Consider the following 23,069-nt stretch of genomic DNA (forward strand, 5'->3'; position numbering starts at 1 on the left):
CATTTTGTAAAATACTGCACATAAAGTCTCAAATGTTTATAATCATTGTCACTAGTTTGAGATTATCTATAATACTTCCTCTTTATCATGAGAGTATGTAAAAAAAAGGGAGCTCTCAACTTTACACAGAAAAATGGTCCAAGAGATATAGGAACACAAAATACTGAGCAAGATGACAATCAGAAAAAATAGTAATATGGTTAAAAAAAACACAGAAAATAAAAAATGGATAAAAGCAGGACATCAAATGACAATAAGCTGAAATTAGTGGTTAAAAAAAACCCCACTATTTTAGACATAATAAGTTGAATAAAACTCTCAAAGTAGTCAGAAACAAAAAAGAAGGAACATAGAAGAGAAGAAAATGACATTGTTGAGAGAACCATTATGTAAAATTATACATACGAAAATGGAAACAGAAAAAAATCAAGAATGTAAAACAATGAAAAAGCAAAATGTAGAATATGTGTAAGCAAGGCACACATGTCAATCATCACTGTAAATATGAATGGTCAAGATTCAGTAATCAAAAGACACAGGATAAAAACAGATTCTGTCTATGCTATATATACAAGAAATCCAAATCTGATATGAAGAAAAATATAGACTCAGAAAAAAAGACTAGGACAAGATGTTCCAAACCAACAGTATAGAGAAAGCAGCAGGAATTACTATTATATTATCAGCAGATTCATAATAGTAAGGAACAGATATGATTAGTACATCTTGATCAATCTGTCAAGAAGATATAACTGTCATCATTATGTACAAACTGAACACAGGTGCATCCAAATATAATAAAAGAATGAACAGATCTCAAGAGATGCACTGACAACAACACAATAATAAATGAATTTTATTCATTTATTCATAACTCACTACTTAGAGTCAGATTATCTGGGGGAAAAAAATCTACAAACAGTGACCTTAAAGCAATAGATTCAGTGAACTCTCATCCTAAAGCAAATATGCACTATTTCAAGTGCACATGGACCATTCTTGAGATTATTATGTTTGGACACAAAAATTCTTAATAAATTCTTGAAGATTGAAATTATAAAAAGAATCTTTTCTAATTATAATGGTATAAAGCAAGAGAACAATTTTCTTAAATTTAACGGAATTTCTCTCAGTTAAATCATAATCACCTCAATTTCTAAGTTTAGTTTCCAGAAAATAACTTTTTTTTATTTTGGCATGTTACTCTAAAGTTCTGTGGTGCTATACGGCATATTTCTTTGTATGTATACATGGCATGCCTTATACCTTTAAATTTGTTTTGGTTAGACTTTCTTTATTCTATTTAAGAAGTTAAATAACTGTCTCCTCTCCCTCTCCCTCTCCCTCTCCCTCTCCCTCTCCCTCTCCCTCTCCCTCTCCCTCTCCCCCTTTCTCCCTCTACCTCTCCCTCTCTTCTCTCTCTTTCTATCTGACTTTAGTTTTTTCTTTCCTCTTGTCATAGTTGCCTAGACTATGCATCTCTGTTGGTAATGTGAGGATGGTAAACACAACTGCCTCACTTGGGTACCACTCCCTCATTGGTCGATAATAAATCGGTAAATGGGAGGGAACAGAGGCAGTTAGTCAGTTTCAAACTGTATGTGAAACAAGGAAGACCTAGTTTGCATACACAACCTGCTGGTATTCCTCTTCCTTAGAGTTGAAGGCCTAGATGCCTTTTTTGTTGTTGTTTACTTTCAAGGCATAGATACAATTACTTTGGAAGGGGAGTTGGCTGTAGTAATGTGGAATTTCTTTGGGAAAAAGTATTTTCTAAAGCACTCTTTTAATAGATATGATGACAGACCAGTTTCTTTGTAATACTTTTTCTTCTATTTTTCTAGAAAATTTACTTTTATATTGCAAATCAACAGGATTTATATGGCATAATGAATGATTTAAAAATGAAATGAACAGTATTATGAGCTGACAAATATATGCAATCTCATCTACAGATATCAGAAAAGTAATTTACTGCCACTGATCCAGTGCATCCATAAACTTGCTTGAGAATTGTTGGGGTAGGCCTGAGGTTTCTTCATTTCATAAACGAGAAAAAAAAGACTAAAGTACTATTTGTTTGAGCAAAGGAAAAATAAACTGATTTATGTGTGCTACCTTTATTTCTTTTGCTCTATTATAAGATAACTTAAATCTGCGACACCATCTAGAATGTATTTTATCATGTTTTTCTGTAAAGAATGATAGTTCTAAGAGAGGTCATTTTGTCATAGTAGAAGACATGTTGGTAGAATTCAGATCTAGACTTTACTTAATACAATTTATAATTGTAAAACTCTCAGTAGGTACCTCTATATAGGGAGCAATATTTCAGATATAGTATAAAAGGAATTATTTCCAATGGCCTTATCCCTATCAATGGACATGTTTGCATTATGGAATATTTAGGCAGACCCTGATTTATAGCTCCTAGTATCATTCATATCCACACTGGTTCTTTATCTAATAACCACCATCCATTCAAACCACTTAAATTTTCAAATGTCATTAAAAAGATAGGTTTAATTAAAATGTGGATAGAACAAATGGAAGATTAAAAAGAAAAGTCCAAGTTACTCACCCACATGGGGTCACTCAGGTCTGAATCCTGCATACGAATACAGTCCATGCTAATCTCAATCTTATTTGTTGCACCATTTTCCGATGGTTCATCCACAAAGTTCAGGTCAATGGGCTGAACTGAACATATGGGCCTACCACAAACAAATTTAAAAAAAGATTTTAGATATGTATAGGAACACACACTCATACACAGAGAGTTCATCACAATGACCTATTACTGCTTTAGACTTAGGAATGTTTATGAGTTGAAGTCATAAATCAAGGTCTGAGTCCTAATTCAACCACTTACTAGATATATAATTTCAGAAAGTTGAAGTCTAAGAACTACTTATGAAATAAGAATCAGAATCCCCACTATCATCAAAGAATTTTGAGGTTTATCAGTGTAAAGAACAGATGTACTAGAGATAGAATATGTTATACTCTACCTGGTAATGTTCCCCAAACTGATATACTCTTATTTTTATTCTGTATTATTTATTTATTTATTTATTTATTTATTTATTTATTTATTTATTATCTCTCTCTCTAGAATTATTACTGGGGCTAGGTGCTGACACTATGAATCCATTGCTCCTGGCAGCCATTTTTGAAATTGATACTGGAGGGGAATGTAGAGAGGGAGAGAGAAAGACAGATATCTGAAGATCTGCTTCACCAATTGCCAAGTGTCACCACTGAGGTGGGAAGCTGGGAAGCTCGAACCAATTCCTTGAGCTGATCTTTGTGCTTAATACTTGCCCTTAACTGAGTGCACTACCACTTGGCCCCCTCATACACTTTTACTCTATCCACATTTATCTAAATATAAGATGCTTACTTATTCAAGGAGATAACCATTTTCCTAGGGAACCACTTATGACCAATAAAATTCAGGGGGTATTTAAATTGTAACAGTAAATGAATCAGCCTTAGGTTACTTAACTTGAGACACAAAAGCCATTATGGTCTTCTCAAATCATACCTGCAATAATAGTAATTTCAATATTAAAAACTGGAAAAAGAAGTCTCCTCTGAGTTTGAAACAGTGATATTTTACTAGATATTTTTTTTCAAAAACATTAACTGCTTTCTGCTGATTCTAGAAACATAAGCAATATTTTGTCCATGGCAATTATTTATTTATAATATTTCCAGCATAATTTGTTTATTTATTTATTTTTTGATACTTACTGTTCCAGAAAATCCCAGATATGCTGAAAAACCTCTGGGCTAAGGAAGTCACTTGTCTGTGTACTCTGTGTCATTGTGGATCGATAATAACTCTCTTTCCAAGAGACATGAGCAGGGGTTTCTACAAACCTTAAAAGGACAAAAACAAAGTGAGGGTTATGATTTCTGTATTTGTGCCACAGATATTACATTTAAAATTGAATCAAAGACCTAAATGAAGCAGGCTTTTGCAGAAAATTTTCTGTGTTGCATAATTGATGCCATACATCCCATTCTGCCATCCGTTCAGACAACCACATTCAGGAGCAAAGCTCCTCCTCCCTAGTTAGTAACATTATGACCCTCCACACTTTCACTGCCCAACATCTATGTTCTGCACATTTCAAAAAGAAAATAAGCATTCCCTCATTAAGTCTGGCAGTAAGTCGGACCTATTATTAAACCAATTTCAGAAATACCTCTACTGATTATCTGCTCATTCTGCCTCCAGCAGGTAAAAAGCAGAATGAAAAAACAAAACCAAGTTCAAAAACCTTAAATTTCACCCTAAGTATAATCACCTCTCTCATAACTATCATCTTATCATCATACCCAGGGACAACAAACCCAAACCCCCAGACCTACATTTTAGTTTTAATCACTAGTTACTTACTTTATTGTGTGAGTGGGTGGTTTTTAATTGGAGTGCAAACCCTGTGTTACACTAAGGAACCAGTAAGCATTTGAATATACTCAAATGGATGCTATTTCTTTTTGTTTCATTTTTCTTGTTGGATCCTCAAGTTGATCACTCTCAAAAAATAATCAACTGAAACAAGTGGTGGTGTGTACAGTAGCTTGCTGTGCTATTATGGGTGAGAAGCCAGTTCAAGCCATTGATTCCCCCACCTGCAGGGAGGAAGCCTCAGGAGCAGTGTAGCAGTGTTGTAGGTGTTTCCCCAAGGGCCTGGGTTCGAATGACCATCAAGTTGAATGAAATCATCACACAGACACTAAGTCCCAGTGACAACCCCAGTGGCAATTAAATAATCAATTAATTATCCTTGATTTATCTCTAATTAATGGAAAACAGAAGAAAAAAAATCAATGTTTTCAAATTCCAAATCTGTCTGGAAGTCTGCATACTGTCTGCACAGACCACGATTTTAGTTGATTTACTGTGATCATCACAAACTGATTATACCCCAGGATGAAGTTAGCAAAGCTCGTAATCAGTGTTGCTAATGTTATAAATAGTTAAGTAAATAGTATCCTGAGATAATATCATAAATTCACAAATGAATGCTACAATCTAATTACATAATAGAATATAACCATATTAGTGATTTTAAAAATTTTTTATACCTATTTATTTATTCCATTTTTGCTTCCCTTGTTGTTTTATTGTTGTAGTTATTATTATTGTTGTTATTGATGTCATTGTTGTTGTATAGCACCAAGAGAAGAGGGGAAGACAGAGAGGGGGAGTGAAAGATAGACACCTGCAGACTTGCTTCACCTCTAGTGAAGCAACTCCCAGCAGGTGGGGAGCTGGGGGCTCAAACTAGGATCCTTGCGCTTTGTGCCACGTGTGCTTAATCCACTGTGCTACCACCAACTGCCTAGTAATGGTTTTAAAGCTATATGGAGAAGAACATTTATTTACTCAAGTCAAATACACATAGAAAGGTTAATTAATTTCTAGGTAACATAATGGGCAATTATTTTCTAGGTAATATAATGGAAACAATAGATAAATTAGATATTCATACTCTTTAGAAGTTATTGGTGTAAAATATGAAAATGTAAAAAAAAAACCTCTAATAAATGTACAGAGAATAATTTTACAAAAGCCTAAAGATGAAAATATTATATATACACACGTACATACATATTTGTCACCATTGGGGCTTCACTGCTTTAAGCAAACTTTTTCAAATAGAGAGGCAAAATTTTATTTTTTTCTTTTATTTATTTACTCCCTTTTGTTGTCCTTGTTGTTTTATTGTTGGAGTTATTATTAATGTCGTTGTTGGATAGGACAGAGAGAAAGGGAGAGAGGAGGATAAGACAGAAAGGGGGAAAGAAAGATAGACACCTGCAGACCAACTTCACTGCTTGTGAAGCGACTCCCCTGCAGGTGAGGAGCCAGGGGCTTGAACCGGTAGCCTTACTAGGTCTTGTGCTTTGCGCCATGTGTGCTTAACCCACTGCACTACCTCCAGACTCCTGCAAAATTTTCTTAATCATTATTAAATAACTAATAAAATTTATAAAGAGAGAGAGGCAAAGATATCACATTATTGAGGCTTTCTTTATTGTATTGTACTCTAATCTCAGCTGAGTTCAAGACAAATCAATTAGAATGTCCAGATTAACCATCTTCCCAGTCTCAAGGAAAGAGTCTTAAACAATGAGGAGAAATTAACCAGGACAAATAAATACTCGAGTGAACAGTCTATGAAAATCACATACACAAAATAATAAAATAGAAAATTACTTGTTACTATAGTAAAATAGTTATAAGAAATTGCTGGTATAATGTAAAATCTGGGGACAGAGAATGCAGAAAGATATATGCTGGAAAAAATAAAAAAGAAATTAATATGCAACATTTTAAAATTTTTGAAGATTTTACATTAGTATTGATAGACACTTTAAAAATACCTTTTACTGAGACAATTATAGATTCGCATGTAGTTATACCAAAGAATAGAGTCAATGAAACACTTACCCAGTTCCCCTCAACTCCAAAAAAACACTTTGAAAAACTAGTAGATAATAAAATAATCAGGATATTGATATTCTTACAATCTACTGATGCAACTCAAATACTTCATTTTACTTTTATTCATTTGTACATGAATATGTGATACTTAGTTCTATATTGTATCACATGCATATGTTATATCCATTTATACAGTGTTATGATTGACTTGGTCAAAAATGTTTTTATTTTTGTAAAATGGAGGTATAAGTTGCCCTACATTGGTTTATAGGTAAAATGATCAGTTCAGACATTAAGTAAACTAAGAGAATAACAGGAAAATGGATGAAGAAGATAGGAACAAATTTGATTGTCAATGAAAATGTTAAATCATATTTTATTTGTTACTGATAAAGGAAGAGGACAGAGTCAAGGATCATTTCATAACCACAGCTTTCTTTGACTGAGTGACTGATAATTCACTAACAAAATCAGCAAGTACAGTTGAAAGATCTGGGTTGGAGAGACAAGAAGGATGATGAGTGTCATCTTAGCAGACTTTCTAGTGTGGATGGGGTATGTAATAAATGAATTAGGCAGTTCAAAAGACTTAACCGTTGGGGAATGAAATTGATGAGAAATTTAGAAACAGAAATCCCAAACATAGGATAAGAATGAACCTACAAGACTTATGCAGAGCAGATGCGGTGGTGTACTTGAAGTCCTATTTAACAAATCAAATAATTAGTATACACTGAGAAGTTCATGACTTCTTAGATCTGAGAATGTAATAAATAATAGTCATGCAAAACACCACGTTATTTCAGAAGAAAGGAGAATAGCATTTATTTACAGAATCATAAAAATAAGACAGAAGATCCCAGAAGACTAGAAAAATATCTGCTCAGCACCAGTCAGTCAGATACTTATCAGGCATCTGTGTCAATTGATACTCTTGGCACATAGACAAATGAAAATGCATTTCAATGGGCTGAGGGATAAAATAGAGACAAAGAAAATGTTATTATTATATTTTGGATTCAAATATCATAAAAGGTATCATTCAGGAAGTAAAGTAGAATTCAGGGAGACAGTGTCTTTCGGACACCTGTTACGAGGAGATGAGAGGTTGTACCTATGCATCAACAACTGTATTGTAAATGATTAACTCCCCACCCCTATAAAATGTGCAGGGGAAGCAAAGTAGAAAGGAAGCATACAGCAAAGATAGAGAAGCAAAACAAACAATAAGATATCAGAAGCAAAGTGTACAGTGTGGGAGAATGTTCTGGAAGAAGAAGATGGGAAAGAATCAAGAGTATAGGAAGAGAAAAATGACCTTCAAATAAGCCCCATAAGACTAACAATCACTACAGGGTGAAATAAAGAAAACAAATGTTAAACTTGAAGGTAAATTTGTTTACAGTAAGTAAATACGCACCACACCACACTTGGAAAATTCCATCTTCTTACCAAAGCAAGAGGCAAGTTTAATTGATGAAAATAAATGACTAAGATATTGAGTATTTAGTTGGAGGAGAAAGATGAGGACATAAAAATGTGGGTCAGACCTCACCATGAGTTATGCCATTTAATGCTCTTTACATGTAGCTCTGTCTAATACAGTGACTCAGCTAGTCAACATAAATCATGGTGAGGTCTTGTGTGATACAGAAAATCTTAACAATGGAACTTTTAAAGTCAGCTGAATTTCCAAATAACCTGGTGATAATGATAACTATCTATTGCCTTCTTAAACCCTAAGACAGCAGGAATCCTCACCATCCTTATAAAAACCATATTTCTCCCAGTCCTGGAACCTCTGGGGTGTGGCTCATTTCTCAGCAGGTTTCTTTTGACCTATACCAATTGATATGCATCTGCTAAACTCAGCCTAATCAATGCAACGAGTACCAACTCTACGTGTTTCACTTCAGACTATGTGCAAAGACAACAGGCCTGTGATGTCAACCCTTCAGCTCCAGTACTCTGGTGAGACCATTCCTATCTCATAATTCTCTTTAATTCCATTTCTTTAATTCCAACTCTTTAATTCCATTTCTGATAGTGAACTTCCTAATAAAGCCCCAACACCTAGATATGAACCAGGACCCAAGAGACAGAGCACATGCACACATGTATCCATAAGTTAGGGGAAAATCTATACCTTAAAGCAAAAGTGCACAGTAGTTTTCAGTAACCCAATAAGAGCAGCAAGCAAGTAGAAAGACATAAAAAGAAAAAAAAAAAGGCAATATAAAGTACTTAATCAAATAGTTTCAACTTAGACCTAGATATTCTCCTCCCCTACCTCCTGTTTCACTTCCCTCAACCACTCCAAGGCTAACCTTGTCAGACAAAGTAAGGACTACAAAAACTGGATAAGGGCAAGAGACTGAAATACTTTAATGATGGCTCTTTGGCTTACTACCAGGCCACCTCATTCCCGGGGTCTTAGTCAGGGAATCCTGGTATTCCCACACAGACATAATGGGCCTAGACCACTAATAGATCCCTCTCTCCATTGTCACTGGTAATCTCCATCAGGAATAACATAATGGACCCCTACGTGGGCCCCCATAGGACCTTGCCTTCCTTGTGGATCAATAATGGTAGGAAATGTTTCATTCTCTGAAAGGAGGGTGGACCAAAATCCTCTACCACTCTAGGAAGATGGGTCTGGCAATGGGTGCAGCCTAGAATGTTCCTAGCTATGACCACAGAATGCAAGCTCAGACCTATAGGGATGCAAGACTACACAGGTTCCTGTGCTGAATACAGGCCTCATATCAAATCAATGGAGTTTACAGTTAATGGTATTTATATACTTTTCCCAGATTCCTTCATACAGCTTTCTAGTCTTTTTTCCAACCCTGACACCATCTACCCAGATAATACCTTTGGCCCACCTGCATGCTAGCTGTCAGGTTCAGGGAAAATTTAGTAATGTCATAGGCCCCTTGGAATATACCTAAAATAGATCTATTAGCTTTTTCCAAATTGGAAACCACAAATCTCATCTGCTATATTATTGCCTTTAGATTCCAGATTATTAACCCCATCTCTCCAGAGCTGTGCCCTACTAGAGAAAGATAAAAACAGGCTGGGAGTATGAATTGGCCTGCCAATGCCCATGTCCAGCAGAGAAGCAGTTACAGAAGCAAGACCTTCTACCTTCTGCACCACATAATGATCCTGGGTCCACACTCCCAGAGGGATAAAGAATAGGGAAGCTGGGAGTCCAGAGGTAGTGCAGCACAGTTGGCACAAGGACAGGTGTAAGGATCCCGGTTCGAGCCCCAGCTCCCACCTGCAGGGGAGTCGCTTCACAAGCGGTGAAGCAGGTCTGCTGGTGTCTTTCTTTCTCTCCCCCTCTCTGTCTTCCCCTCCTCTCTCCATTTCTCTCTCTTCTATCCAACAACAATGACATCAATAACAACAACAATAATAACTAAAAAAATAAAATAACAAGGGCAACAGAAGGGAATAAATAAATATTTTTTAAAAAGATCATTTTTCCCCATAAAAGAACAAAATATACTATGAGTAACCCCATCACAATAATCATTCTTTCTGCACAAAATGAGTGGGAAATAGCATAGTAAAACTATACTAAACAGTGATTGATATTTACAAAAGGAATTAACAAAGATTGTGAGAAAGACATCTGACATTTCTCTCCAAAGATACAACAGCACTCAAATATACTGTGTGTGTCCCCAACTACTCTGAATATGAGAATATGACTTTTTCTTTCTTTCCTTCATCCTTCCTTCCTTCCTTCCTTCCTTCCTTCCTTCCTTTCTTCCTCTCTTTCTTTCTTTCTTTCTTTCTTTCTTTCTTTCTTTCTTTCTTTCTTTCTTTCTTTCTTTTTGCCAGAACACTATTCAGCTCTTGCTTATGGTGGTATAGGGAATTGAACCTGGGACCTGAGAGCCTTAGGCATTAGAATCAATTTGTATAACCTTTATGGTATCCCCCGGACACAGAATATGTCCTCACTTATTATTTACCTATTTATTCATTCAGCTGCTCATCTACCATTCAGCAAATCAGAGCTATGCCTGCTTTACAAACCTCTTCGGATATTTACCAGGCTAGATCCTCTGGTGGAATTCAGATACATTCCAGATCATACAATTTCCTTTTTATTTTTTTCAACTCTGAAGTGTTCCCATATTTTTAGTTTACACTTATAATATTCTAGTCATTATCATTACTTTCATGTTTAGTTCTAAGGATGTCAGAGAGTACCTTGGTGCTTTTTAGTAAATCATGTGTTTATTGCATCAAGGGTACCCAAAAGCCTTGGAGGAGAAAATACACACACACACACACACACACACACACACACACACACACACACACACACGTTGACCTCCAGAAAGCCACTCACATAATCTAATTTTGGTACACTAACATTTTTCCTTTCTTAGATGGGACTCTCTTTACAATTTTGTGTTGAAAAATAACCAATGTTTCCTCTTTTCTAGTCATCCCAAAGTCAAAGTCACATGCCAGTTAATGCTTTAGAGAAAAAAAAAATCTCAAAAGAATAAAATACATTTAGAACAATAAAAAGTCATCACCAAGAATTTCTTTTTACATCTTACCACTGAGCTAATGAACTATAAATTTACTTTTTAAATTTTATTTACTTTGAGTCATTGCAGAGGAAGATTCTTAATAAAAAAAAAAACTTCCTATCTTTATTTATTGAAAAGAGACAGCTCGAAATCAAGACAGTAAGGGGAAGTAGAGAGAGAGAAAGAAAGACATGAGCACACCTGCTTCACCATTTACAAAGCTTTCCCCCTAAAGGTGGGGGCCAGGGGATCAAACCTAGTTCTTGTTCATTGTAACCTTTGCCCTCAACCAAGTGTGCCACCACCCACCTATGAACTATGAATTTATAAGAAAAATTACTCTGGGTGTGGAGGTGGCACACCCAGTAGAGTGTACATGTTACAATATGCAAATGCCGGGGTTCAAGTCCCTAGTTTCCAACCACAAAGGGGGAAACTTCACAAACAGTGCAGTAGTGTTATAGAATTCTCACCTCTTTTTGTCTCTCTCAAAATGATTGCTGCATCAGCTAATTCAGGGTTCTGGCACAGAGCCCCAAAGATATTTGTGGTTACAAAATAAAGAAGTAAATGATTTTTGTAACATTCAACATCCTTCTCTCTCTCTCTCTCTCTCTCATTCTCTCTTTATTTGCCTCCAGTGTAGGACAGACAGAAATTGAGAGGTGGGGGAAGGTAGAAGGCAGACAGAAAGACACCTACAGACCTGTTTTATCGCTTGTGAAGCATCACCCCTGGGAGCCAGGGACTCGAATCCAGAAATTTTGCAAGAATTCTTGCTCTTAGTACTATGTATGCTTAACCAGGTGTGCCACTACCTGGACCCCATTCTTTCCTCTTTCCACATAGTTGACTTCTCTGTCATCTTCAGAAAAGTTTTCTCTTCTTACTACCACTGTTCTGACAATCTGATTGTTCATAACTTGCTTGTGTCAGAACTCTCTAATGCACGCACCAAGTCTTCAAATTATCTTGTTATGCAGGCTTAGCACCAGTAATTCTGAGGGAATAACTGTCATGTAACATATCCTCCAGGTCTCATATATTGTGTTCTATCTTCTGCCCTAACCAATTACAGCATTAAATTTGATGATTTATCTGATTACAGTACATTTCTTTCAGCCTTCCCCATTGCTCTGAATGCTCTTCCTTTCATCATTTCATTTGTCAAGGCTATCTGAATATTTCCATTGGGTTACTCTTCCCCTAACTCATGAACTATAATCATTCATCTTTGCTTCTAGACAATATCTAATCAGATCTTGGCCTTTGTTCTCTCTACTTCTTCAGGCAGGGCCTTCTTTTCAAATTAGTTGCTTCTTACAGGATCATTTGTTTTGAATCAAGAACCTTTACAGTTATGACCTTTTCTACATCACTGTACCTCAAATTGTATTATTTACATGTAATAACATACAACACACAATTCAGATTGTGTAAAAAGTTTCTGAGGATTGACTGCACTACCCCTCTCCCATTCATATGATTAAATTTAGCCTCTACCGTGATGATTATTTGGAAGTAGTCTTCAGGATATGATTAGGTTGTGATGGCAGAGCCCTTATGAATTAAAAAAAAGCATTAAAGACTTAGTAAATTTGAATCCTATATGCATTTAACTCTTAAGTCTCTCAAAACTTCATCCCACAAAATTTACTAACCACCTATTTGCTATTTATTCAGTTCCATGCAATAATCATGGTTATAAATGTTTATTAATTTAAGGCTTAGAAGATAGTTCAGCACCCCCTGTTGAGGGTAGCAATATATATATATGTGTATATACATATATACATATATATATTACAGTATATCCCTATGTCTAGTCAGTAACAGAATTTCTGACCCTGACTAAATAATGGATCACTGGACAGGGTAGAGATCATAATGGTTATGCAAAGAAACTCTCATGCCTCAGGCTCCAAAGTCCCAGGTTTAATCCCCTGTACCATCATAAGCCAGAGCTGAGCAGTGCTCTGGAATGAATAAATAAATAAATAAACGATCACTGATAAACATTTATTAAATGAACAAGGGAATGACCTTAGTTGAAAAACAAAAAAAGCAAAGTTAACATATACAGACATACTGGGTCAACTACTACATCTTTATCCTTCCGGACTACTCACAACAATCTTAGTGAAGAGGGAAATAGCTTTTGATATTGTTTCAGATGGCCTGGAGTCAGGCTAAAAAAACTGTAATTGAAAGAAACTGCACATGAATGAAGCCTACAAATAGTTCACCTGGGAGAGTATTCACTTTACCCTGCATTGCAACCTAAGTTCAAGTCCCTGGTACGCCACCTGGGTTACAATGGCGCCGGAGTATGTTTTGGTGCTGTGGTAGTTCTCTATTTCTTTCTCTCTGGAGCTGTCAGCCTTGAATAGTGAAACCTCAGTGGAAAAAAAAAAAACAACAAAAATAACATCATGTGAAAACAGATGCTTCTGAGACTAACCTAAATCTTAATCCCTTTGGGATATTTTTTAAAAGAACATTTTAATAAACCAATATTAAGGTAACACATACTGTTCACCAAAATGCCTTTCTATCACTTTAGTGAAAAAGTATGGTATAGTAACTCCAGTATACATGGATTGTATAACACATGCTACACTCTAGACACTGCTCTACATATTTTATAGACATTAACTCATTTAATCCACCCAATAACCCACAATGAATGCAGACTACTATCCTCCTCAATTTACAGACGAGAACACGGAGGCACAGAGAACATACAGACAATATTTCTCCAAAAGTACATACTGAGTAAGGGCAGGAAAGATTTAAACCCAGCTCCTGAATTTGTGTTAACTCTCCCAGAGGTTGGCGGTCAGAGTCCTTGCTCACAGATCTGACACATTCACTGGCTGCAGTCTCGGGCAAGTCCCTACACCTCTTAAAGATCCAAGTTCCTCCTCAGTGAAAAAAGAGGCTGATTCTCTACAGCCCTTTGGTCTAAAGATTCTATCATTAACTTAATAGACTTTTGCCCTCGTTATCTGATATACAAAGGCTCCAAGACTGTTGAAAATGAGGCACATATTTTTCGACAACTACTCTAATATTACTTTTTCTTTACCTGCCAGCTTGAAAACTTCTTTCTTGCTGAGGAAATCAACGGTACTACAGCCCGGAAAGAAAAGATCTATGTTCACAGATAGCCTATAAACCCTGTTTTTGTTAAACAGGATCCAGAGTGCTTCCACCTGTGCTTGTTTGAACCAAGTTGCTCTTTCAGTGAGGTCACGAGTTTCTGGCCCCTTCATTCCCGTTCTCCTTTTAAAGCAGTCAATTTTTTCTGACCTAATACATCCTCAGTAGCATCTCTTCAAGTTGCCCTTCTTCTTTTTCTGCTCTCTTGCGATTGTCCCTCTGATTTCATTCTTAAATATTCAGGTTTTTGCTAGTCTCACGTTTCTGAAGCCTAGTTATATGTGTACATATCTAAGGGATATTTTAGGTATGACGTGGAAATATGGAACACCAATTAAATCAGAATTTTTAAGAGTAGAATCTTCACAGGAGCATTATATAAAAGTTTAAAAGTTCCACAAAAATACTCTAAAGTAGGGGGCCAGGTGGCGATGCCCCTGGTTAAGTGCTCACATTCCAGTGCACAAGGATCCAGGTTGAAGCCCCTGGTCCCCAGCAGGGGGAATGCTTCATTAATGGTGAAGCAGGGCTACAGGTGTCTCTCTCTTTCCCTACACCCCCCCCTCGATTTCTCTCTGTCTCTAGACAATAAGAAATAAATATGTTAAACAATTTTAAAGTATCTCATGAGTTAAGATAATTTATGTGTCACCTGGGTGATTCTCAGGGAGAATCAAGGAGAATAAACAAATCAGAGTCAGCTGGACAACATCTTACTCCTGAGGAGGGAAGTCTGGACATGTGAAGAAACAATGAGATACCTTCCAGGTGATTTAGTGAATCACCTTAGAGGGGAAAAAAAGTTCGAATCAAACTTCTAAAGTAAATGGATTACCTGGGTGAAATATCCCAAGACTTTTATTCTACCCCAAACCAAGTTATATTTTCTAATTATGAGCAATTCAGAGGGAAAAAAGTACTCTGGTAAGTCCATATTATTTCCTTCAGGGCCAACAGGCTAGGTAGCTTTGCGGAAATCCCACAGCCTCTTGTAACTTCATTTTCCCTATACATAAAAGAAGGCCACTGATGTACTAGATAATCACTAAGCTTCTTTCTAATTGTAAGGCCCAAAGTTATTGCTTCTCAACTCTTAATACATTTAGTCTCTGTTTTTCTGCTGTCAAGATAAATCTACTCTTTTACCCCTGGTAAAAACTGCAAATTATGAGTCAGTGCCAGGGATGCAAAGATTTCTTCAAACTTCCAATTATACCAGATCATCTGTTCAAACTTCACTTTAGGCTTCTGAATTTCCCAGTGATCTTCACTAGTGCTCTCGCATAGCAATTCCATATGATAGCAGCCAAATAGTTATTCTTTCTGAGCTTCCCAGAGAAGCTGTCTTAAGGAACATGGCTTCAAGAAAGTAATCCTGGGGGGCTAGGCTGTGGTGTACCCGGTTGAACACGGATATTTCCATGTGCAAGGAGCTGGGTTTAAGCCCCTGCTCCACACCTGTAGGGAAATGCTTCAAGAACAGCAAAACAGGTCTGCAGATCTCTTTTCCTCTCTCTTTTTTGATATATATCAGTCAATCCCCTCTTAATTTCTTTCTGTCTTACCTGGGAGCAGTGGATTTTTTAGTGCAGGAACCAAGCCCCTGCAATAATCCTGGTGGCAATTAAAAAAAACAACTATACAAGTAATATAGTTTTTTGCTTGTTTTATTTTGTTTTCTAGGACTTTCGTCTCGTTTTCCTTCACGCTTCTCTCGATTCATACCGTTTGATGCTACATCTGCTGATCTCAACCGAGTAGTCAATGTAACCAGTGCCACCTCAACATGTTTCATTTCGACTATGTCCAGATATACCAGGCCTAGGATGTTAGCTCCAATACTGGGGTGAGACCTTTTCTAGCTCCCAGTTCTAAATTCTAATCGGTGGCACACTTCCTGGCAGAGTTATTAAACCTAATTATAGACCAGGGCACGTGAGACAGGGCACACATGCACATGTATGCACAGGTTAGGGGAAAATATATACCTTAAGGTACAAGTGTGCAATAGTCTACAGTGACTCAATAAATGCAGCAAGCACGTAGAAAGACCTAAAAAAGACACCATAAAGTACTTAATCAAATAGTTTCTACTTAGACCTAGATACCCTCCTCACCTACTTCCCATTTCATTTCCCTTAATCACTCTAAGCCTAACCCTGCTAGATAAAGTAAGGACTACAAAAGCTAGATAAGGGCAAGAGATGGCACACTCTGATGATGGCCCTTTTGGTCACTACCAGGCCACCCCATCATCAGGGCCCTAGTCAGGGAATCCTGGGATTTCCACACAGATATAATGGGCCTTGACCTTCTCTACACCATCACTGGTCATGTCCAACAGGAACAACATCATAATCTCTCTTGTGTGCCTCTATAGCAATTACAGAAACCAGAACTCCCACCTGTACCCAGAAAGATCTTTGGTCCATACTCCCAGAGGGATTAAATAAAAAATAGGGAACCCTCCAATGGAGGAGATGGGATACAGAACTCTGGTGGTGGAAACTGTACACCCTCATATCCCACAATCTTATTAATCATTTTTAAATCACTAATTAAAAAATGCTTCCTTTACCTAGTGCTGCCAGTGGTCTTTTTCTAGAAATAAAAGAATAGGTGCAAAAAAATAATAAAAATAATCTCATAATAATAAAACTAATCTCAATCTGTTGATGTGCAGAAATTAGTTATAGTATAATGGTAGTAAAGTCCCTGGGAGTCTTTGCTTAGTTTGTCTTCATGTGAGGTGACCCAGACTATTAGGAGGTACTGCTTGATCCATATACAACAGAGAAGTGGTAGCTACATACCTTTCCCTCCCATATCTACTGGCTTCCAGTGCCCTTTAATTATGAGATGCACTATCAGAAGTTTCTGGAGAGAAGAGGTCCCATCAACGATCACAAAGATATTCAATATGTTGTAAATAAGTGTATCTGTGTGTTTTCAAAATTAACAGAATTAATTTTAAGCTAATAATGATAATGAAAATAATAAAAATGACATTTGACAAGGTTATACATTTAAATCAAGAAAGTTTACAGGTTTGACTCTGACTTTTGTCATCTCCTCACCTTATCCTAGTTCTTTGACTCTAAAGTCTGGAAGTGGAGGAGAAAGAAAATGGAGAAACAAATAAATTCACCAAGGGGATTATATAGACAGTCTACTAAATAAAGTTCCTTGAGCCAAAGGATACAGAAGAAAAATTAAAATATGGGTGCAGGTGTCTGGGTAGGTTTTGAAGAGAAACAATTAATAGAGTATAACATGTGAAAATAGAAAGAAAAAGTAAGAAAGAAAGATGTTTTACTCAAGATTGTGACTTGGGCCCTAATACCCTTTTAAATAAAAGGAACTCATGGGAACTTTTGTTTTGAGATTTGTCTGTATTATGGGAGGCTAGAGCACCACTCACCCATGTCAGATACAACTGACCTAACCTGGCATCTCACACAACTGAGTTCTTTATTTGATTCATCCTCCCTAGATATCAAACAAGCCCAACCTGCTCCAGAGTCATACAAAACATAGTAACTTTAAAGAGATTCTGCACTTCAGGAAAGGAGTTTTCAAAAACAGTTTAGAGAAATGGAAAGGCAGAGTTCCACAGGCAAAGACCTTCAATGGAAACTTGAATTAAGAAAGATGAAAGATTCGTCTTTCTTGGGGTACTACCCACAAAAGCCTGTTTCTGAACATAAAATTTGCTGGAGCACAGCCATGCTTATGCACTTAGCTGGAGACTAGCTGCTTTCACACCACAGTGGCAGAACTGAGCAGTTATGACAGAAATGGTATGGCTTATAAAAACTGGATTGCTGACTCGGACCTAAAAAATAAAAATGTAACTGCACATTGATGACTTATTCAAACTATAAAGAAAATGGGGCTTGGGGAGACAGCATAATGGTTATATGCAAATAACTTTCATGCCTAAAGCTTCCAGCTCCCAGGTTCAATCCACAGCAGCACCAAAAGCCAAATCTGAGAGTTCTCTGCTCCAGAGAGAGAGAGAGAGAGGAAATAAGAAAATGATTTAGGATTCAAACATGTTCTGAGAAACTGGGTACTAGAAGAGCACAGGAAGACCGGTCCTGAAATGAGTGCAGCCTAGAATGTTCTCAGCTGTGACCATGGACTGTGAGCTCAGACTGACAGGGACTCAGAGGTTACACAGGCTCCTGTGCTAAATGTGAATATAAGGGAATTAGGTCAGATGTATGGGGTTTATAGTTAATGCATTTATATCCTTTACTCATGTGTGAGAGCTACTCTCTGCCCTAATCCAGCTTTCTAGTTCCTTCCTCAACTTTGTCACCATCTTCCCAGACACTATTTTTAGTCCACCTGCATGTTAGCTATCAGGCTGAGGCAAAAACTACTAAAGTCATGTGCCCCTTGGAACATACTTAAAATATACTTCCTAGCTTCTTCCCACCTGAAAACCACTAATTCCTTCTGCTATATTCCTACTTTGGGTTCCTGTTTATTAAACATTTTGTCCTGCTTTCTATCTTACCACCTCCCAGCCACCAAGTTGCAGATGCAATTATGTCTCCATCCTGACTTCCCTGGGCTGATGACCTCACCATATTCTTAGGTGTTTTTTTGTTTGGTTTTTTGCCACCAGGGGTTATCACTGGGGCTCAGTGCCTGCACAATGAGTCCAACACTCCCAGCAGCCATTTTGTTAGTTTGTTTCTTTTTATTTTGAGAGGGCCAAGAGAAATGTAGAAGGGAGTGGGAAATAAAGAGGGAGAGAGAAATGGTGGTATCTACAACCCAGTTTACTGCTTGTTAATCTCCCCTCTGTAGGTGAGGACCAGGGGCTTGAGCCTTGATCTTTGTGCCCAACCAGGTGTGTCACAACCCAATTTCAGTCTTAGATTTTTAAATATTATTTATATAGTTTCTGTAACTATTCAACCTCAGGTTTATTTTTGCCTGTAAATATTTTATTCAAAATAGGTATAAGATTATACTTATTCCAGGTATTTGTGTCCTGTCTTTCAATCCAGGGACACAAATCACTACAAAGCTGCCTGTGGAAATATCTTTCAGACCGTTTCTGATCAATACTTTTTAAAGTCAACCCTTAGTAAATACTTGTGACAGTTTCCTTTAGTTTATTCTGTTACAGATTTGTACTTTGATTTTTCTGATATGTATTTCCTGTTCATCAGAGCATCTTCTTAGGTTGTCATGTCATTTTCAATTTTTTTTAGATTTTAGGTTTTTGGAGCCTGAGGAAAACAAAATATTATATATGAAGCTTTATTCTTTGAGCACAGTAGCACATTCCTTGGTTTTTTCCCCTTGTATGTAATATTTTTCTTATTATCACTAATTCCTTGTCTTCCCTTTCTAATCTCAGGGTAGAAACTGAATTTTTGGAGATTGGATCCAATTTCAAGCTAATAGGTAAAAAGAAGGAAAGGAAGAAAGATAAAGAAAGGAAGAAGGGAAGAAAGAGAAAAAGAAAAAATGAAAGAAGAAAGAAAGCAAGAAAGAAAAAGAAAGAAAGAAAGAAAGACTGCTTTTTTTTTTTTTTTTTTTTTTTTTTTAGAGAAAGACTGCTCTAAAGGAATGGGCTTATCTAGTACAGAACAGATATCCTTAGGCCAGTTTCCCAGTTTTTAAAGAAGCAATAAACAGCTTAAGGACTAGACAAGCATGGTTACATTTGATTTATGATGTCAAATTCACTTAAACAGGATATTTGCAACCATGGTATCAGATAATCCCTGTGACCTGCAGATCTTGGGGGTCATGCTATTATACATTAGAATGTATCCAATGCAGTCTTTCTGTAAAACAAAATAAACTGTAGCTACATTTGAGTAAAAACTGCATTTTGTTTTCACTTACTATTTTTCAGATACATATAAGATGATTAGTCAATTGCTATCTGTAGATTTCCCATATCAAATTTATTAAAAAGAATTCATTCATTTTTTTCAGGGATTATATCTGCTTCAAGTATTATGTAACAAGATTTCTTTTAAAAAAATTGATTACCTTTATTTATTATTTGAAAGAGACAGCCAAAAATTGAAAGGAAGGGAGAGACAGAGAGGGGGAGAGACAGAAAGACACCTGCAGTATTGCTTCAGCACTCATGAAGCTTTCCCCCATCAGGTGGTAACTGGGGGCTTAAACCCATGTGCCCTCAACCAGGTGCAACACTACCCAGTCCTATGGCACCATTCCTCAGGTGAGTAAGTGATTTGATTCAAATGGATTACGTGTGTTGATACCTATCTTGGGGAGATATCCTGTAAGTCACCATTTCCTCAATAAATTTTTTTCTGGAAAAAAATGAAAGATATCTAATGACATGAGCTGTGATTGATCTGGATGATGAGAAGAATCTGTGTGGTGGTAGCACTATTGAACAGTAATGTCAAAACACGAAACCCAGAGGTTAGTGCAATAAGTGTGTGAGTTTGTTTTCTAAGGATACTTGGAGATTCTATTAACACTTTCTTGGAGGGGACAAGATAGACAGATAAGTTAAAGAAAACTTCAAAGACAAAATAGATTCATCCCACAGTGGATAAAGAGTGTGACCAACCGTTACTTTATTTGGGGGTCACTTTCAAACCCATCTTTATACAAATTGCTTTTAGACGTCAGATGATTATAGCAAAATAAAAGTTTTTTTTGTTGTTGTGCTTGTTTTTTTGTTTTGTTTTGTTTTTTTGTCTCTAGGGTTATTGTGGGGCTTGGCCTGGCACTATGAATCCACTATTTCAGGCAGATATTTTTTTCCATTTTTTCCCCATGTTATTAGATAGGACAGAAAGAAATGAGAGGGTAGAGGGAGATAGAGAGGGTGAGAGAAAGACAGACACCTGCAGACCTGCTTATCATCTTGTGAAGAATTCCCCCTGCAGGTAAGGGTAGAACCCAGATTCTTGCAGTGGGTCCTTGCACATAGTACTATGCGGGCTTAATCTAGTGCACCACGACCTGGACCCCAACTATTTGAAAATATACCTTAGAAAACAATGACCAGACTTTCATCACTTTCCACAATGGACAAAAACGTTGCACTGATTAAATTATTTCAAGGTAGTGCTTTGTAAAGTGTCCTGAAAGCTTATAATTTGATTTGTACTTACTATATTCTTATCACTTGCTTATTGATAAAATATCCATCTGTATATATTAGAAAAGAATCAATTGCAATGTCTTAAAATGGATGTAATGATAGAGGACCCTTTGGTGATGCACCTGGTACAATCTGTACGCCACCATGAAAGAGTACCCAGGTTCAAACTCCTGTCCCCACCTGTAGAGGAAAGCTTCATAAGCAGGGTTTCAGTGCTGTAGGACTCTCTCCCCCCCCACACACCCCCCCCTCTCTCTTTTTCTATATATATATATCTTCCTTTTCTATTTCTTCTGCCTCTACGAGAGAGAGGGAGAGAGAGAGAGAGAACTGATCACCTATAGAGATGGATTTATTGTGCAGGTGGTTTCTTTGTTCTTATTTATAGAAGAACTCAAGCACAAATGGAAAAATATCAAAGTCTAGTTTATGTACCTGCAAAAAATCAAATTCTCATAGGTAGATTGTTTACTGAAGTGTTGACAATTAGGCTCTTCCCTGCTTGTTAAAACAACTTAGTAGTTTGTTTATTCACTCAACAAACATTTGCTAAGCACTTATTACTTATCACACAATGTGTTAAGTGCCAGAAATACAGACAATAAATCAAATATTATGTGAACCCAAGTGTGGGTTAAAGTTGAAAGGGGGGGTAAAGTTGAAAGGGCCATCAGATTAAATGAAGGATGTATACAGCTTAATGTATATCTTACTCTGAATTAAAAACAAAACAAAACAGCAAATCAGCTTGTGGTCATCCATTGAGGGATTTTACACAGAGTTCTTGGTTGGAGCTATAATATTCAGTAACAAGGGTATATTCAGTACCTCAGAGTTTATACATAGAACTGAAAGTGTTCCTTCACATCTTAGGTATCTTCATTGGCTCCCAATCAAGTTTGAAATCCAAACTTAGTGGTGTGACATTGAAGATGCTTGATGAGCTAACCCTTGTCTCATCTCAAAATAAAGTATAATTTATATCCTGCCCTTACTTTCTGAAGTAGCTTTTGCAATTCATAGCCTCCTCTTTCCTTCAATCAAAATTAATTTTATATATCTGCTTACTAATCTTTATATTTCAACTGAAACACACTTATGCACAAATGTTTCTTAGTCCTCTCCAGTCAAGATAAATCCTTCTCTGTATTTCCATGGCAAACTGTCAAGTCTTACTCAATTCTACCTTGTGCAATAGATAGTTGCTTATGTGGCTGTCTCCATTCCTTATAATTAGGGGTAGAACAATCTATTACCATATCTCAATAATCACCATTATATCCATTGTAGATTTTTGTGTAAAGTGCATGTTCAACAACTGCACATTAACTTAAATTACTCTATGATTTCCTTATCCATATTGGGTATTTGTGTTCTCTAGAGAAAACAGATACAGTTTCACCTACAAACTACTTGCTATCTTCTTTCAAAAATATTTTTAAATTTTTATTTATTTTATTTGAATGAGTGAGAGATACAGAGGGAAGAGGGAGAGAGAGAGACTAGAGCACTGTTCAGCTCTGATTTATAGTAGTACTGAGAATTGAATCTGGGACCCAAATCTGAAAGAATTTTGCATAACTATTATGCTTTCTCCCTAGGCACCCCCTGATAACTTTCTTTCAGAGACCACCAGATCTTTTTTTTTAAACAGTTTTCAAAGTTTTTATTCATCTATTATTGGATAGAGACAGTGAGACATTGAGAGGGACACCAGCAGCACTGCTTCACCACTTGTGAAGCTGTCCCTCTGCAGGTG

The 23,069-nt window shown here is 36.7% G+C and overlaps 1 protein-coding gene across 4 annotated transcripts in view; it reads right to left on the minus strand.

The window, feature by feature from the left end:
- Positions 1-23,069, minus strand: part of TP63 (tumor protein p63) — a 225,221-nt gene that overhangs the window by 136,653 nt on the left and 65,499 nt on the right. For all 4 annotated transcript variants that reach the window (XM_007525671.3, XM_007525665.2, XM_060198511.1 and 1 more), the window contains exons 2-3: positions 3,757-3,885; positions 2,582-2,714 (exon numbers count right to left, since the gene is read on the minus strand). In XM_007525671.3, coding sequence (XP_007525733.3) covers positions 2,582-2,714; positions 3,757-3,885 — 262 coding nt within the window. The remainder of the gene's footprint in view (positions 1-2,581; positions 2,715-3,756; positions 3,886-23,069) is intronic.

The sequence above is a fragment of the Erinaceus europaeus genome, chromosome 9 (genome assembly GCF_950295315.1).
Source record: "Erinaceus europaeus chromosome 9, mEriEur2.1, whole genome shotgun sequence".
NCBI classification, from domain to species: domain Eukaryota; kingdom Metazoa; phylum Chordata; class Mammalia; order Eulipotyphla; family Erinaceidae; genus Erinaceus; species Erinaceus europaeus.